Source organism: Bombina bombina, chromosome 6, assembly GCF_027579735.1.
Source record: "Bombina bombina isolate aBomBom1 chromosome 6, aBomBom1.pri, whole genome shotgun sequence".
NCBI classification, from domain to species: Eukaryota; Metazoa; Chordata; class Amphibia; order Anura; family Bombinatoridae; genus Bombina; species Bombina bombina.
Window position 1 is genome coordinate 260027244 of NC_069504.1, and position 18431 is coordinate 260045674.

Sequence of the window (18431 nt, forward strand, 5' to 3'; positions counted from 1 at the left end):
TGTGGTTGCTGCTGCATGCAATGTTGATGGTGAACAGATCAAAACACTGACAGAATCCATGGATGGCAGGCTTTTGAGTGTCCTTGCAAAGAAAGGTGGCTATATTGGTCACTGATTTGTTTTTGTTTTGTTTTTGAATGTCAGAAATGTATATTTGTGAATGTTGAGATGGTATATTGGTTTCACTGGTAAAAATAAATAATTGAAATGGGTATATATTTGTTTTTTGTTAAGTTGCCTAATAATTATGCACAGTAATAGTCACCTGCACACACAGATATCCCCCTAAAATAGCTATAACTAAAAACAAACTAAATCTACTTCCAAAACTATTCAGCTTTGATATTAATGAGTTTTTTGGGTTCATTGAGAACATGGTTGTTGTTCAATAATAAAATTAATCCTCAAAAATACAACTTGCCTAATAATTCTGCACTCCCTGTATATATATATATATATGTGTGTCTAAATATATATATGTGTGTGTATATATATATATATATATATATATATATATATATATATATATATATATATATGTATGTGTGTGTGTCTAAATATATGTGTGTGTGTATATATATATATATATATACGTTTGAGCCCATCATGTTTGTGTTTTGAATATTAACACTTTATATTCCAATGTTCTTCACATAGAAAAAAAAATACTTTTTATTTTTAAATAATATATTCATATAGAGACATAGAAATTGATTTATATTTTACAAAAATATATATAGAGAAATATATATTTAAAATGAAAAGAACATTTTCTTGTAAAATGTTCATGTTCTTTCTATGTAAACATTGGAATGTAAAGTATTTCTTACTTCTGGTTTAGCGCTATTGGTCTAATGCGGTGTCAGGTTAGTCCGCAAGCAATAATCGTTAGGTTTTTGTTTATTCAGTGCGCCCCATAGAAATCTACAGGGATAAGAAGTTAGCAGAGATACGGTATCCGAAGTTAGCCCGCCTGATCTTCTGCTCTCATGCTAACTTTTTACCTTCAACTTGTAATACTCACGCTAACCTGGCCGCATTACATTTAATTTTGAGCAAAGTGAGTGAGTGAGCATAAAAAATATTAAGCGCGTCACTAGGCTGGTTTTTTTAAGTTGAAAATAAAGATTAAATATAGAAATAAATATATTTATTCTAAGTGTGATATAATCTAATTAGAAACCAATTATCATTTAAAATTAGACTTAGCAGCGTGTTTGTGTGAAACTTTTAAAAAGTAATTGTTCTCTATTGCTTTCACTTACTTTCACAAATGAAAGAATTAACGCCCAAACTTGTATGTTAAAACAAGTTATAACATTTGGGATGTAATGCCTTTAAGTTACACATTTATAAATATACAATTGTGCAAATCAATTTTTCTAGAATACATTAATATGATGCTCTATATTATGCTACATACAGCTGTATACATTCTACAGCTATGCTCAATATAAAAATTATGGAATATACAAAAAAAAAAAGAAAATTATTGTAACATCTGTTATGTGAATTAGGTTAAGCATGTAAAGATGTAATCCTAAAACCTGCAGATAAGGATGTGAGTGACTGTAAACAGTACACATCTCCATGTACACGATAGAGACAAACTAGTACACGTTAGCAGGTACACTAGTAGTATGAACACATCACCATAGGCATTTTATACTGTGCAGTTGAGCCCTCCTTTCATTTATTCAGATGTAAATATATAAATTTACCTTAATAAACTTAATACATTGTATAACTCGTTCTGCCGCTTTGTGCTACAATGTAACTACAGGACCCACCATTGTGACATGCTAAAAGAACTAAACTGGCTGTTGCTGGAATCCAGACGCACCCTCCATCTTTCCAGCCTTGTGTTTAAGAACCTTTCTGGGAAGCTCCCACCATACCTGAGTAGAATGCTCTCCCCGGCTATTCCCACCTCCTATAACCTCCGATCCAGTACCAGCACATTATTTAGCTTGCCTCAATACAAAAAGAAAGCAGCTCGATCCTCCTTTTCCTACAGAGCACCACAGTTATGGAACGACCTCCTGCACACTTTCAAACCTTTCCCAAGCCTAATATCCTTTAAGAGATCCCTCTCTACATATCTCAAAACAGAATGCACCTGTCATGGTTGATTATATATTTCCTACCTGTTCTATGTTAAATTTTGCATATGTTATGTATTATTATTGTTTTTGTATTTTAGTGTACCCTATTGTAACAATGCAATGTTTTGTGGACCCAGGACATACTTGAAAACGAGAGAAATCTCAATGTATCCTTCCTGGTAAAATATTTTATAAATACATTTTATAAATAAATAAATTGAAACTAACTTCAACAAATAAAAGGAAAATAGCGGTTTCTCTACAAGTTTTTGCTCCAGGATCCGATCAAATACAGGGACAGCATTTGCAACAGCCAGTGAGGGATATCCCAAGCCCAGCACCCCATCAAACTGTGCAACGACAAATGTTCTGCCAGGCTCCAAAACTGACTGTCCAAAGTCCAGGTTCACAATAGACAAGTTCCCAATCTGCAAAAAAACGTACAAATAGAATATCAAATGGCCACAACAAGAATATTTGTAGAAAATTCTAGATTAAGCAAATCATGGTATGGAGGTTGCCGAGGGCACCAGCATGTTTATATGCAGGACCAATCACATTATACTTGCACTTATGCTTAAGAAAATAACTCTAAAATTAGGTTGTAATCACATTGTTAACAGCTGTAGATGAGCCCTTTTAGATGTCACATTCAGCCATTTCATTGTTTATTTGAAGCATAAGCATGTGCCCGCCCTGTTCAGCTGATCACAATACAAATTCTGGATACTTAATGACACATTTACTGGACCAATATTCACTTATAGAATTCCACAGCTAAGATGATGTTATAAACATTTTTCAAATTGTTTTCAGTACATCAATAAGTATATTCTTGCCATTTTTCTTTACATGAAGCTAAAATCATCTATATTAGCTTTATTTTTGTCATTCTATGTAATTCTTAAACATATTCTTTTATTTATACATCTAATTTCTATGCACTGCATTTTTGGTAAAACTAAAAGTCTACTTGAAGATACAGTAACAACTAATAGTTTACTATACGTACGTAACATTACTATACTGAAAGTGTCTATACTTAAAGGGACATACACAATTTTTTTTATTAATGATTCAGATAGAGCATGCACTTTTAAACAACTTTACAATTTACTTATTTTGTCTAATTAGCATCTTTTTCTTGGTATCTTTTGTTGAAAAAAAAACATACCTACAGGTAGGCTGAGGCTCAGAAGCAGGAAGGAAAATATTTGGGTTACTAAGTGCAAATCCAGCAGCCACCTAGTTATGCAGCAAATAGTTAATACATTTTTAAAATTAAAACTACTAACTTATTAAATGCAATAAGTTTAAAATCATCCTTTCACTTCCCTCCCCCTGAGAATGCTGGTTGGCTAGAAAACATCACAGGCTTTTACTGACTGGCTGATAGAAACTGTCAGTCTATTCTTCTACCCCTTCCTGGCTTGCATTCAAAGAAATAGTTGAAATAGAATTGTTCTTCATTGTGAATGAAAATGTTTTCTTTTTATATATAAAATAAAATAAAAAACATAATTTATGCTTACCTGATAAATTTATTTCTCTTGTGGTGTATCCAGTCCACGGATCATCCATTACTTGTGGGATATTCTCCTTCCCAACAGGAAGTTGCAAGAGGATCACCCACAGCAGAGCTGCTATATAGCTCCTCCCCTAACTGCCATATCCAGTCATTCGACCGAAGACAAGCCGAGAAAGGAGAAACCATAGGGTGCAGTGGTGACTGTAGTTTAAAGTTAAAAAATACCTGCCTTAAAATGACAGGGCGGGCCGTGGACTGGATACACCACAAGAGAAATAAATTTATCAGGTAAGAATAAATTATGTTTTCTTTTGTAAGGTGTATCCAGTCCATGGATCATCCATTACTTGTGGGATACCAATACCAAAGGTAAAGTACACGGATGAAGGGAGGGAGAAGGCAGGTATTTAAACGGAAGGTACCACTGCCTGTAAAACCTTTCTCCCAAAAATAGCCCCCGAAGAAGCAAAAGTATAAAATTTATAGAATTTTGAAAAGGTATGAAGCGACGACCAAGTCGCCGCCTTGCAAATCTGTTCAACAGAAGCCTCATTTTTAAAGGCCCATGTGGAAGCCACAGCTCTAGTAGAATGAGCTGCAATCCTTTCAGGAGGCTGCTGGCCAGCAGTCTCATAAGCTAAGCGGATTATCCTTCTTAGCCAAAACGAAAGAGAGGTTGCCGAAGCCTTTTGGCCTCTCCTCTGTCCAGAGTAGACAACAAACAAAGCAGATGTTTGACGAAAATCTTTAGTAGCTTGTAAATAATACTTTAAAGCACGAACCACATCAAGAATGTGTAATAGACGTTCCTTCATTGAAGAAGGATTAGGACACAATCTCCTGATTGATATTCTTATTAGATACCACCTGAGGTAAAAACCCAGGTTTGGTATGCAGAACTACCTTATCTGCATGGAAGATCAGATAAGGAGAATCACATTGTAAGGCAGATAACTCGGTACTCTACGAGCCGAGGAAATAGCCACCAAAAAAAGAACTTTCCAAGATAAAAGTTTGATATCTATGGAATGAAGAGGTTCAAACGGAACCCCTTGAAGAACTTTAAGAACCAAATTTAAGCTCCATGGCGGAGCAACAGGTTTAAACACAGGCTTGATTCTAACTAAAGCCTGACAAAATGCCTGAACGTCTGGAACATCCGCCAGACGCTTGTGCAAAAGAATAGACAGAGCAGAAATCTGTCCCTTTAAAGAACTAGCTGACAATCCTTTTTCCAATCCTTCTTGGAGAAAAGATAATATCTTGGGAATCCTGACCTTACTCCATGAGTAACCCTTGTATTCACACCAATAAAGATATTTACGCCATATCTTATGATAGATTTTCCTGGTGACAGGCTTTCGAGCCTGAATTAAGGTATCAATGACTGACTCGGAGAAGCCACGCTTTGATAAAATCAAGCGTTCAATCTCCAGGCAGTCAGTCTCAGAGAAATTAGATTTGGATGGTTGAAAGGACCTTGAAGTAGAAGGTCCTGTCTCAGCGGCAGAGTCCATGGTGGAAAGGATGACATGTCCACCAGATCTGCATACCAAGTCCTGCGTGGCCACGCAGGCGCTATCAAGATCACTGATGCTCTCTCCTGCTTGATTTTGGCAATCAGACGAGGGAGCAGAGGAAACGGTGGAAACACATAAGCCAGGTTGAAAGACCAAGGTGCTGCTAGAGCATCTATCAGCGTCGCCTTGGGATCCCTGGACCTGGATCCGTAACAAGGAAGTTTGGCGTTCTGGCGAGACGCCATGAGATCCAGTTCTGGTTTGCCCCAATGATGAATCAATTGTGCAAACACCTCCGGATGGAGTTCCCACTCCCCCGGATGAAAAGTCTGACCTCTACACCTGGGATATGGATAGCTGATAGGTGGCAAGAGTGAATCTCTGCTCAGCGAATTATCTTTGAGACTTCTAACATCGCTAGGGAACTCCTTGTTCCCCCTTGATGGTTGATGTAAGCCACAGTCGTGATGTTGTCCGACTGAAATCTGATGAACCTCATTGTCGCTAGCTGAGGCCAAGCCTGAAGAGCATTGAATATAGCTCTCAGTTCCAGAATGTTTATTGGAATGAGTGTCTCCTCCTGAGTCCACGATCCCTGAGCCTTCAGGGAGTTCCAGACTGCCCCCCCCCCAGCCTAGAAGGCTGGCATCTGTCGTTACAATTGTCCAATCTGGCCTGCGAAAGGTCATACCTTTGAACAGATGGACCCGAGATAGCCACCAGAGAAGAGAATCCCTGGTCTCTTGATCCAGATTTAGTAGAGGGGACAAATCTGTGCAATCCCCATTCCACTGACTGAGCATGCAGAGTTTCAGCGGTCTGAGATGTAGGCGTGCAAACGGCACTATGTCCATTGCCGCTACCATTAAGCCGATTACTTCCATACACTGAGCCACCAAAGGGCGAGAAGTGGAATAAAGAACACGGCAGGAATTTAGAAGATTTGATAACCTGGACTCTGTCAGGTAAATCCTCATTTCTACAGAATCTATTAGAGTTCCCAGAAAGGAGACTTTTGTGAGAGGGGATAGAGAACTCTTTTCTTCATTCCCCTTCCACCCATGCGACCTCAGAAATGCCAGAACTATGTCCGTATGAGACATGGCAATTTGGAAATTTGACACCTGTATCAGGATGTCGTCTTAATAAGGGGCCACTGCTATGCCCCACGGTCTTAGGACCGCCAGAAGTGACCCCAGAACCTTCGTAAAGATTCTTGGGGCTGTAGCTAATCCAAAGGGAAGAGCTACAAACTGGTAATGCCTGTCTAGGAAGGCAAACCTGAGAAACCGATGATGATCTTTGTGTATCGGAATGTGAAGATAAGCATCCTTTAAATCCACTGTAGTCATATATTGACCCTCCTGGATCATAGGTAGGATGGTACGAATAGTCTCCATCTTAAATGATGGAACTCTGAGGAATTTGTTTAAGATCTTGAGATCTAAAATTGGTCTGAAGGTTCCCTCTTTTTTGGGAACCACAAACAGATTTGAGTAAAATCCTTGTCCCTGTTCCTCCTTTGGAACTGGATGGATCACTCCCATAACTAGGAGGTCTTGAACACAGTGTAAGAATGCTTCTCTCTTTATCTGGTTTGCAGATAATTGTGAAAGGTGAAATCTCCCTTTTGGAGGGGAAGCTTTGAAGTCCAGAAGATATCCCTGGGATATAATTTCCAACACCCAGGGATCCTGGACATCTCTTGCCCAAGCCTGGGCGAAGAGCGAAAGTCTGCCCCCTACTAGATCCGTTACCGGATAGGGGGCCGATCCTTCATGCTGTCTTAGAGACAGCAGCAGGCTTTTTGTCCTGCTTACCTTTGTTCCAGGTCTGGTTAGGTCTCCAGACCGACTTGGACTGAGCAAAAGTTCCCTCTTGTTTTCCATTAGAGGAAGTTGATGCCGCACTCGCCTTGAAGTTTCGAAAGGCACAAAAATTAGTCTGTTTGGCCCTTGATTTGGACCTATCCTGAGGAAGGACATGACATTTTCCTCCAGTGATATCAGAAATGATCTCCGAATAGGGTTTGCCCCTTGAAGGGAATGTTAAGCAGCTTAGACTTTGAAGTAACGTCAGCTGACCATGATTTAAGCCATAGCGCCCTGCGCGCCTGAATAGCAAAACCAGAATTCTTAGCCGTTAGTTTAGTCAAATGAACAATGGTATCAGAAACAAAAGAATTGGCTAGCTTAAGTGCTCTAAGCTTGTATGTCATCCAATGGGGTCTCTACCTGTAAAGCCTCTTCCAGAGACTCAAACCAGAAAGCCGCAGGAGCAGTGACTGGGGCAATGCATGCAAGGGGCTGTAGAATAAAACCTTGTTGAATAAACATTTTCTTAAGGTAACCCTCTAACTTTTTATCCATTGGATCTGAGAAAGCACAACTGTCCTCGACAGGGATAGTAGTACGATTAGCTAGGGTAGAAGCTGCGCCCTCCACCTTAGGGACTGTCTGCCATAAGTCCCATGTGGTGGCATCTATTGGAAACATTTTCTTAAAAATAGGAGGGGGAGAGAATGGCACACCTGGTCTATCCCATTCCTTAGTAATAATTTCTGTAAACCTTTTAGGTATTGGAAAAACATCAGTGCACACCGGCACTGCATAGTATTTATCCAATCTACACAATTTCTCTGGCACTGCAATTGTATCACAGTCATTCAGAGCAGCTAAAATCTCCCTGAGCAATACGCGGAAGTGTTCAAGCTTAAATTTAAATGTAGACATTTCAGAATAAGGTTGAATCTTTTTCCCTGAGTCAGAAACATCACCCACAGAAAGAAGCTCTCCTTCCTCAGCTTCTGCATATTGTGAGGGAGTATCAGACATAGCTCTTAAAGCGTCAGTATGCTCTGTATTTCTTCTAACTCCAGAGCTGTCTCTCTTTCCTCTAAACCCAGGTAGTCTGGATAATACCGCTGACAGTGTATTATCCATGACCGCCGCCATGTCTTGTAAAGTAAACGCTATGGGCGCACTAGATGTACTTGGCGCCATTAGAGCGTGAGTCCCTTGAGCGGGAGTCAAAGGGTCTGACACGTGGGGCGAGTTAGTCGGCATAACTTCCCCTTCATCAGATTCCTCTGGTGATAAATTTTTTAAAGACAGAATATGATTTTTATTACTTTTTTTTTTAAATAGTTTTTATTGAGGCAAATAACAGATACATCAATCACAACATGAGGGATAACATCTTCAGATCCATAATACAAGTCCAAAAAACGTATGCAATAATATATCAGTAAGTGGGGTGTTACCAAGGCAGAATGTTATCCTCCATCCTTGCCTCTAGTTTTAATGGTTAAGGCTCTAGCGTCTTCCATGTGCTATAGATCCTCTCATAGGATCTGATTACTGGACTTATCTGAAGACATGTCCCGGACTGCAAATAGCCCTCATCGCTAGTCAGGAGAACAACCTATACTAGTCTTACTTGGACATCATGTAAATATTTTGGGCTTATCTATAAAGCTAATAGCAAGCTTAGTAAATATACCATTACTCAAAACAGTGTATAAGATAACAAGAAAAACAAACTTCAGGGACTGCTTCCCCCCAAAAAAATCCAGGTACTAATATATATAGGAGTCTTACAATTCATATCTATATAGATGGCTTAACATCATAATGACAAATAAGGGAGTAATACAGTAGCTATATAAGGAGAGCATACAACCATATGCAGTTAGCCATATATGCCAGGCTAATAAATGAAATCTTCCAGTGTCTCCCATCATAAACTTTTGTGCTTTAAACACCACGCCCGTAGGCCTAACACATGCAGTAAATGTTTATGCAAGTTATCGATAGTATATGAATTATAGGGGTAAGCAGTCAGGAAAATTGAAACGTAGAAGGATAATCATAGGGATTCTTTCATTAGTAAAATCCGGAGAGTCTAAGTGGCATTGATATAGAAACAAACTGTGTCCAGGCTCTTCGGACAGGGCAGAGGCTACCTAACTCTGCCAAATAGGAAGGGGGTATAGAGGATAAGCTGTGTATCCCAGGCCCCCTAGATGGGGGGGGGGGCGAGACACCAGCACAAGTTATCTGCAGTCACTTTTAGTCTCCTATAGAGGGGTCTGTGTAAATCCAGAAATGGCTGACCTGTGCTGAATCGCTGTGCAGGGCCGCGCCAAATGTTTCTCTCCCACATACCCACTCTGCGATGTGGCCCCTCTGACTTCACTTTGTATGTTACAAAACCAGGGAACCCGTCAGGTGCCGGGCGAGCAGTTCCGTCCCCACTAGGCAACTCACACCTCAGCAGACTCTTCTCACTAAGAGGGCTAGCCTCAGCCTCCACTTTCTGCACCGGAGGGGCGGCTGCATTCCCCCGCGCACCAGCCAGGGCCAAGGGGTATGGACCTCCAGTGCAGGTCAACATGGAATGGTTAACTCTGATCTCCTTGGGTAGCGGGTATAGTGTAGGGCGCATGTCCCCATAATCGACGGTGGGCTCTCCATATTCTGTATCTCCAAGCACAAGAGCACTTCCCACTGATATGTCTGGACGGGGAATGTATCGAGTGTGGGGAAGACTGCTCGTCCCCAAGAGGCTCACATCCCTATTCACTCTTAAAGACTGTTCAGTAAAGCTCAGCGTACACTTCTGTTTTCTGGTAAGGCTTGTCTCCCCTGCTGTTTCAGACTTGTCCCGGACACTAGCAGCCTGCATTTTTACTAGGAGCTGATCAAATTTGGCCAGAATTACAGTCTCGTGCTCCGCAAACATAGCTTTGACTGCACTATGGAAATCCTCCATCTTGAAGTTTGAAAGGCTCCAAACAGCGCAGATGGCAGCGCTGCGTAGTGTTGTGTAGGGATTAGCTACTCTCGGGCAGTATGGCCGGCCTCTGTGTCTGAGATGATGATGATCTTTATGACCCTTGAGGCTCCAGGCTGATATCGCTTACCCCCCTAAGAGTCAATTGCAGGCAATTGTAGTAAGGAATCACTACCATGCTGACACTCGCGGCCTGAAGGCCCTGTGCTGGTGTGTAACCGGTATCCTTCAGAGTTCACACGTCTCACACTCCACGGGTTCCCGGTACATGTTCTGACCGACCTCTCAGCTACAGGGGTGGTTTGGAACGTTTTTGTGTACAATAAACTTGATTTCTAGTTATATTTTATTTGTTTTTGGCAGGAGCTATGGGCACACACGTCTGTTCTGAAAGCTGGTTAGCTCCGCCCCCCGAAATCAGTACATTTGGTACACATTCTAAGAGGGGGTTCCACCATGGCTTCTAAACATAATGAACAAGGAGTTTCCTCTATGTCAGACATGTTTAAACAGACTAGCAATGAGACCAGCAAGCTTGGAAAACACTTTAAATCAAGTTAACAAGCAAAAAATAAAAACGGTACTGTGCCTTTAAGAGAAACAAATTTTGTCAGAATTTGAAAAACAGTGAAAAAAAGCAGTAAATCAAACGAAATTTTTACAGTGTGTATAATAAGCTAACAGAGCATTGCACCCACTTGTAAATGGAGGATTAACCCCTTAGTTCAAAAAACGGATCAAAAAAACAATATAGACGTTTTTTAACAGTCACAACAAACTGCCACAGCTCTGCTGTGGCCCTACCTTCCCAAACAAACGACTTTGGAAAGCCTAAGAGCCCTTTAGAGAGGTCCTATAGCATTCAAGGGACTCTTGGAGGAAGCTGGATGTCTCAGTCTGTAAAAGTTACTGCGCAATAAAGAGCTAAATTAGGCCCCTCCCACTCATGTTAAAACAGTGGAAAGCCTCAGGAAACTGTTTCTAGGCAAATTTAAGCCAGCCATGTGGAAAAAAACTAGGCCCCAATAAAGTTTTATCACCAAAGCATATATAAAAACGCTTAAACATTTCCAGCAAACGTTTTATATTGCAAATCTATAAGAGTATTACCTCTGAAAGTAAGCATGATACCAGTCGCTATTAAATCCCTGTATTCAGGCTTACCTTACATAAATCTGGTATCAGCAGCATTTTCTAGTATTTAAATCTCTAGAAAATTTTTAACTGCACATATCTCATAGCAGGATAACCTGCACGCCATTCCCCAGCTGAAGTTACCTCTCTCTTCAGTTATGTGTGAAAACAGCAATGGATCTTAGTTACAACCTGCTAAGATCATAGAGATCACAGGAAGATTCTTCTTCTATTTTCTGCCTGGGACAAAATAGTACAACTCCGGTACCATTTAAAAATAACAAACTTTTGATTGAAGAAAAAAACAACTACGTTTCACCACTTCTCTCTTACTACCTCCATGCTTGTCGAGAGTTGCAAGAGAATGACTGGATATGGCAGTTAGGGGAGGAGCTATATAGCAGCTCTGCTGTGGGTGATCCTCTTGCAACTTCCTGTTGGGAAGGAGAATATCCCACAAGTAATGGATGATCCGTGGACTGGATACACCTTACAAGAGAAATAACATTTTCTTAAGAGTGAAGAACAAGGCTATATCAACTCAAGGGAAAACTTATTACTTTCAAATTCTGATATGAGCACAAGGGGCGCGATCCGATAAACGGCGTAGTTTGCGGCGCAAGCGAGGGAACCCGCGTCGCCCACAGTTTCAGCTCGCAACTCGAGCTATCCCATATACTGTGCCGTCAGATGCTAACGTGCCGTAAGTCGGATAAACCAGCGATGTCCAGAAATCTGCGCAAGTACAAATTTCTGCCGTCGCCAGTGACTTACGGCACGTTAGAAACTGCCGGTGCCTACAAAACCTGACTAAAGTCTAAATCACCCGCACTGTCTAACACGCCTCCCTAACATAGCCTGGCACGTCTAACCCTCTATCCGCTATCCCCCCTCACTATCCTAACAATAACAATGTATTAACCCCTAAACCGCCGCTACCAAACCCCGCCGCAACCTAATAAAGTTATTAACCCCTAAACCGCCGCCAGCTATATTAAATCTATAACCCCCTAAAGTGAGCCCCTAACACCGCCGCCATCTACCTTACCTACCCCCTAAAGTGAGCCCCTACCCCGCCGCTATCTATTTTAAAATTATTAACCCCTAATCTAATCCCCCTACACCGCCGCCAGCTATATTAACTATATTAAACCTAATTATATTAGGGTTAATATAGTTAATATCGTTATTATAATATATATATATATATATATATATATATATATATATATATATATATATATATATATATATATATATATATATATATATATATATATATATTAAGTATAACAACCCTATCTAACTCTAACATCCCTAACTAAACTCTTAATAAATAAATCTAATATTAATATTATTAATTAAAATATTCCTATTTAAATCTAAATACTTACCTATAAAATAAACCCTAAGATAGCTACAATATAATTAATAATTACATTATAGCTATGTTAGGGTTTATATTTATTTTACAGGTAAATTGTTAATTATTTTAACTAGGTATAATAGCTATTAAATAGTTATTAACTATTTAATAGCTACCTAGTTAAAATAATTACCCAATTACCTGTAAAATAAATCCTAACCTAAGTTACAAATACACCTACACTATCAATAAATTAAAGAAACTACAAATATCTATCCAAAAATACAATTAAATAAACTAAACTAAATTACAAAAAAAACAAAACACAAAATTACAAAAAATAAAAAAAAGATTACAAGATTTTTAAGCTAATTACACCTATTCTAAGCCCCCTAATAAAATAATAAAGCCCCCCAAAATAAAAAAATTCCCTACCCTATTCTAAATTAAAAAAAGTTCAAAGCTCTTTTACCTTACCAGCCCTTAAAAGGGCCTTTTGTGGGGTTCAGCCAATCGGATTGAACTTGAATCTGATTGGCTGATTCAATCAGCCAATCAGATTTTTCTAGCTTAATTCCGATTGGCTGATAGAATCCTATCAGCCAATCGGAATTCAACGGACGCCATCTTGGATGACGTCATTTAAAGGAACCTCATTCGTCGGGAAGTTGTCGTGCCGGATGGCAGATGCCGATTTGCTTGAAGACATCGCCGATGGAAGAAGACTCTCTGCCGCTTGCTTGAAGACATCGCCCGGATGGAAGAAGACTTCACTTCCGCTTGCTGGAAGACATTGCCCGGATCAGATGAGGGGTTCGGCCCGGCGTGGTGAAGATAAGGTAGGGAGATCTTCGGGGGGGTAGTGTTAGGTTTATTTAAGGGGGGTTTGGGTTAGATTAGGGGTATGTGGGTGGTGGGTTGTAATGTTGGGGGGTGGTATTGTGTTTTTTTTTTCAGGCAAAAGAGCAGTTTTCTTTGGGGCATGCCCCCACAAAAGGCCCTTTTAAGGGCTGGTAAGGTAAAAGAGCTTTGAACTTTTTTTAATTTAGAATAGGGTAGGGAATTTTTTTATTTTGGGGGGGCTTTATTATTTTATTAGGGGGCTTAGAATAGGTGTAATTAGCTTAAAAATCTTGTAATCTTTTTTTTATTTTTTGTAATTTTGTGTTTTGTTTTTTTTGTAATTTAGTTTAGTTTATTTAATTGTATTTTTGGATAGATATTTGTAGTTTCTTTAATTTATTGATAGTGTAGGTGTATTTGTAACTTAGGTTAGGATTTATTTTACAGGTAATTGGGTAATTATTTTAACTAGGTAGCTATTAAATAGTTAATAACTATTTAATAGCTATTATACCTAGTTAAAATAATTAACAATTTACCTGTAAAATAAATATAAACCCTAACATAGCTACAATGTAATTATTAATTACATTGTAGCTATCTTAGAGTTTATTTTATAGGTAAGTATTTAGATTTAAATAGGAATATTTTAGTTTATAATATGAATTAGATTTATTTAATAAGAATTTAGTTAGGGGTGTTAGGGTTAGATAGAGTTAATATAGTTTATATAAATACTATAGTAACTATATTAACTATATTAACCCTAATATAATTAGGGTTAATATAGTTAATATATATAATGTAATAACTATATTAACTATAATATACTTAGGGTTAATATAGATAATATAGCTGGCGGCTGGGTAGGTAGATTAAATTAATAATTTTAATATAGATGACGGCGGTGTAAGGGGTTCACATTAGGGGATAGGTCATTTAGATGGTGGCGGTTTTAGGGGTTTACATTAGGGGATAGATCAGTTAGATGGTGGCGGTTTTAGGGGCTCACAGTAGGGGGTTAGTTTATGTAGATGGCGGCGGTTTAGGGGTTAAATACTTTATTAGGGATTGCGGCAGGGGATCGCGGTTGACAGGGAGATAGACATTGCGCATGCATTAGGTGTTAGGTTTTATTTAGCAGATCGCGGTTGACAGGGAGATAGACATTGCGCATGCGTTAGGTGTTAGGTTTATTTAGCAGCCAGTTTAGGGAGTTACGGGGCTCCAATAGTCAGCGTAAGGCTTCTTACGGCTGCTTTTTGTGGCGAGGTGAAAATGGAGTAAGATTTCTCCATTTTCGCCACGTAAGTCCTTACGCTGTATATTGGATACCAAACTGCGCGGGTTTGGTATACCTGCCTATGGCCCAAAAAACTAAGGGCGACGGCAGAAATATACGCGCGTAACTTCTAGGTTACACCGTATATAGGATACCAAACCCGCGCAAATATTGGCGTTGCCAGCTTTTGCGGGCGACGATTTTTATCGGATCGACCCCAAGAACTGGAGAGCTATTGATTTATCTTGAGTGGCATTCACACTCATTAGCACTAACATTTGTGCTCTCCACATGTAATCTAACCTTACATTTATAAAAAGAGACTGATATTTACTTGTATATTGTAAATAAAGTACATATTAGAAAGAATTCCAGTCTTTGTCTGAGTGTTTTTGATAGAGCGCTAATATTAACTGTAGAAGAAGTGGGTAATAGCCAATTTCGGGTGAATTTGTTATATACAAAGTAAAGCTTTATTTGACATTTCCTTGTTTCTTCCTTATTTGCATGGAAGCATTTTAAGAACACTCCTAAATATTTATAAGGTGTATTACATGCTTTTAAGATTGTTCACAGTATTTTGGGTCATACATGTTTGTTGCTGTGTCATAGGATGGTCTAATTTTTATTTTATTATTTATAATATTTTCTACTAATTATATTTAATTACAGTATTGACTATACTGAGACTTTGCCATCCAAGGATATCCAGTGAAAAGCCGTTGAGTCTAGTGACAGTGAGTTAGAGATAAACATTCTTAAATATCTTCACAAAATCAGACCCAAGTGTATAAGGAACTACATTAAAAGGACCACTAAAAACCACAAGCTAAATACAGAATGAATTCCATTCAAAATATTTTTAATTAAACTGTGTACTTGACACAATATTTTGCAGAAGAGATAAAACCATATTGGCATATTATGAATGGTTTGCTAGCAGGTTGCAGGAAATTAATTTTGAAAGGTTGTGACTGTGGTTCAGTGGTCCCTGTATGATTGTACTTCTGGTTACAGAATTAAAGGGACAGTAAAGTCAACTTTAAATTTGAATGATTCACATAGAGAATACAATATTCCAATTTACTTATGTTATCTAATTTGCTTAATTCTCAGTCAGCTGTGTTTCGTCTTTTAACGCTGAAAAAAATTGCATTTTCAGCGTTAAAACAGTATCGCAGCCATTACGAGTCTTGTCGGTATAGGTGTACTGCAAGTCTTTTAGCCTGTAACGCAACTTCAGTACCGCACTTAGTTTTTTCATCGGATTTCCATAGCGCTGGTATTTGGAGTTTTTCTGGAAGGCTAAAAAGCTAGTGTTACACTCTAAAATGACAAGATCCGTACCAGTAGTTATGAGTTTTACGCAACAAAGCTGTTACATAAAACTCATAACTAAAGTATTAAAAAGTACACTAACACCCATAAACCACCTATTAACCCCTAAACCGAGGCACTCCCACATCGCAAACACTATAATAAGTTTATAAACCCCTAATCTGCCACTCCGGACATCGCTGCCACTAATAAAATGTATTAACCCCTATTCCACCGCTCCCCGACATCGTTATTAAACCCTAAACTTCTGCCCTCCCACATCGTAAACACTATTTAAATATTATTAACCCCTAATCTGCCGTCCGCCCACACTGCTGCCACTATAATAAACCTATTAACCCCTAAACCGTAAGCCTCCCACAATGAAATATATTAAATTAAACTATTAACCACTAAACCGAAAGCTCCCAACATCGCAATAAACTCATTTAAACTAGTAACCCCTAAACCTAACAACCCTTAACTTTAAATTAAATTTACAATTTCCCTATCTTAAATTAAATTAAAAGTTTAAACTAACAATTAAACTAATCTAACTATTAAACTAAAATAAAACTAACTACCAATTAAAGAAAACGAAAATACACATTAACAAAAATTCTAACACTACTCTAAAAATTACAAAGCATTTAATTACAAAAAAAAATACTAAATTACAAAAAATAACAAACACTAAATTATGAAAAATAACAAACAAAATTATCAAAAATAAAAAAGAATTACACCTAATCTAATAGCCCTATAAAAATAAAAAAGCCCGCCCAAAATACAAAAAAACCCTAGCCGACAATAAACTACCAATAGCCCTTTTGGGCCTTTTGTAGGGCATTGCCCTAAGTTTAACAGCTCTTTTACCTGTAAAAAAAAAATACAAAGACCCCCCAACAGTAAAAGTCACCACCCAACCAAGCCCCCAAAATAAAAAACCTAACTCTAACAAAAACCTAATCTACCCATAAAAAACCTAACTCTAACAAAAACCTAATCTAACCATTGCCCTGAAAAGGGCATTTGTATGGGCATTGCCTTTAAAAGGGCGTTTAGCTCTTTTGAAATGCCATTAAAAGGGCATATAGCTCTTTTACGACTGCCCAAACCCTAAACTAAAAAAAACCCACCCCAAAAAAACCTTAAAAAACAACGATCCACTTACAGTTTTTAAAGTTCCGCTTGAACGATCTTAATCCAGGCGGCGAGAAGTCTTCATACAAGACGGCCTCTTCTATCTTCATCCAGGCGGCAAAGTCCTCATCCAGGCAGCGAGAAGTCTTCATCCAGATGGTCTCTTCTATCTTCATCCAGGCGGCATTTTCTATCTTCATCCCGGCAACGCAGAGCGGGTCCATCCTGAAGACATCCGGCATGGAGCATCGTCTTCATACAGTCACCGCCGTATACTGAATCTTCAATGCAAGGTACACGATTCAAGATGGCGTCCCTTGCATTCCTATTGGCTGAAAGATTTGAATCAGCCAATATATATGGATTATCTTGCCTGTGTTCAGCTAGCTGCCAGTAGTGCATTGCAGCTCCTTCAACAAAGGACAGCAAGAGAATGAAACAAATGTAATAATAGAAGGAAGTTGGAAAGTTGTTTAAAACTGTATGACCTATTGGTGGTTTCAGGTCCCTTTAATTACTCTAATTTAAAAAAAAAAATCATTATAAGTAACTTACTGTTTCTTACCCTCAGGATGTCTCTACCTGTTATGCCAACAAGCTGTCCAGTGCCATAATGTATAGAGAATGGTTTTCCTCCGTGCTCATAAGAAATTGACTCAAATGAATTAAATGTCTTATGCACACCTAGGACGAAACAACATTACAGTTGGTGAGATGTACAGAATCAAACCTTTTGCAGTGTTCAAGGTCATTTATTAGGAAAAAAATCATTACATAGTTCCCCGCAGACTTTAATGGAGAATTTTACAGAACAATAGCTGATAAATGCTCCTTTTAAATGAAAAGTATCACATTGTTAACTGGCAAGAAAATAATCCTTACAAAATATTATTGCAGTCAACCAGATTCATTAAGAATTCAGATGATAAAAAAACTCCCCTGCATGGGCAGAAATCACACAACATCTTTGGGGCTTTTTTGAGCATTGTATTGTTATTAATGCGTCTCTTCTTCATATCTAGAACTCTGCATAGTAAGAGTTAAAAATCTGCCTTTCTACATGCCACTGCTTAGATCATCTCACCCGACCAGAGAGCTTTAGATCATCTCACCAGAGCCAAGAGCTTTAGATCATCTCACCAGAGCCGAGAGCTTTAGATCATCTCACCAGAGCCGAGAGCTTTATATCATCTCAACAGAGCCGAGAGATTTAGATCATCTCAACAGAGCCGGGAGATTTAGATCATCTCACCAGAGCCAAGAGCTTTAGATCATCTCACCAGAGCCAAGAGCTTTAGATCATCTCACCAGAGCCGGGAGATTTAGATCATCTCACCAGAGACGGGAGATTTAGATCATCTCACCAGAGCCGGGAGATTTAGATCATCTCACCAGAGCC

At 38.7% G+C, this 18431-nt stretch overlaps 1 protein-coding gene across 1 annotated transcript in view; it reads right to left on the reverse strand.

Annotated features, from left to right (window-relative positions):
* LOC128662825 (cathepsin E-A) overlaps positions 1 to 18431 on the reverse strand; it is a 192172-nt gene that overhangs the window by 90169 nt on the left and 83572 nt on the right. Inside the window, exons 4-5 of the mRNA XM_053716806.1 lie at positions 17598 to 17716; positions 2334 to 2533 (exon numbers count right to left, since the gene is read on the reverse strand). Coding sequence (XP_053572781.1) covers positions 2334 to 2533; positions 17598 to 17716 — 319 coding nt within the window. The remainder of the gene's footprint in view (positions 1 to 2333; positions 2534 to 17597; positions 17717 to 18431) is intronic.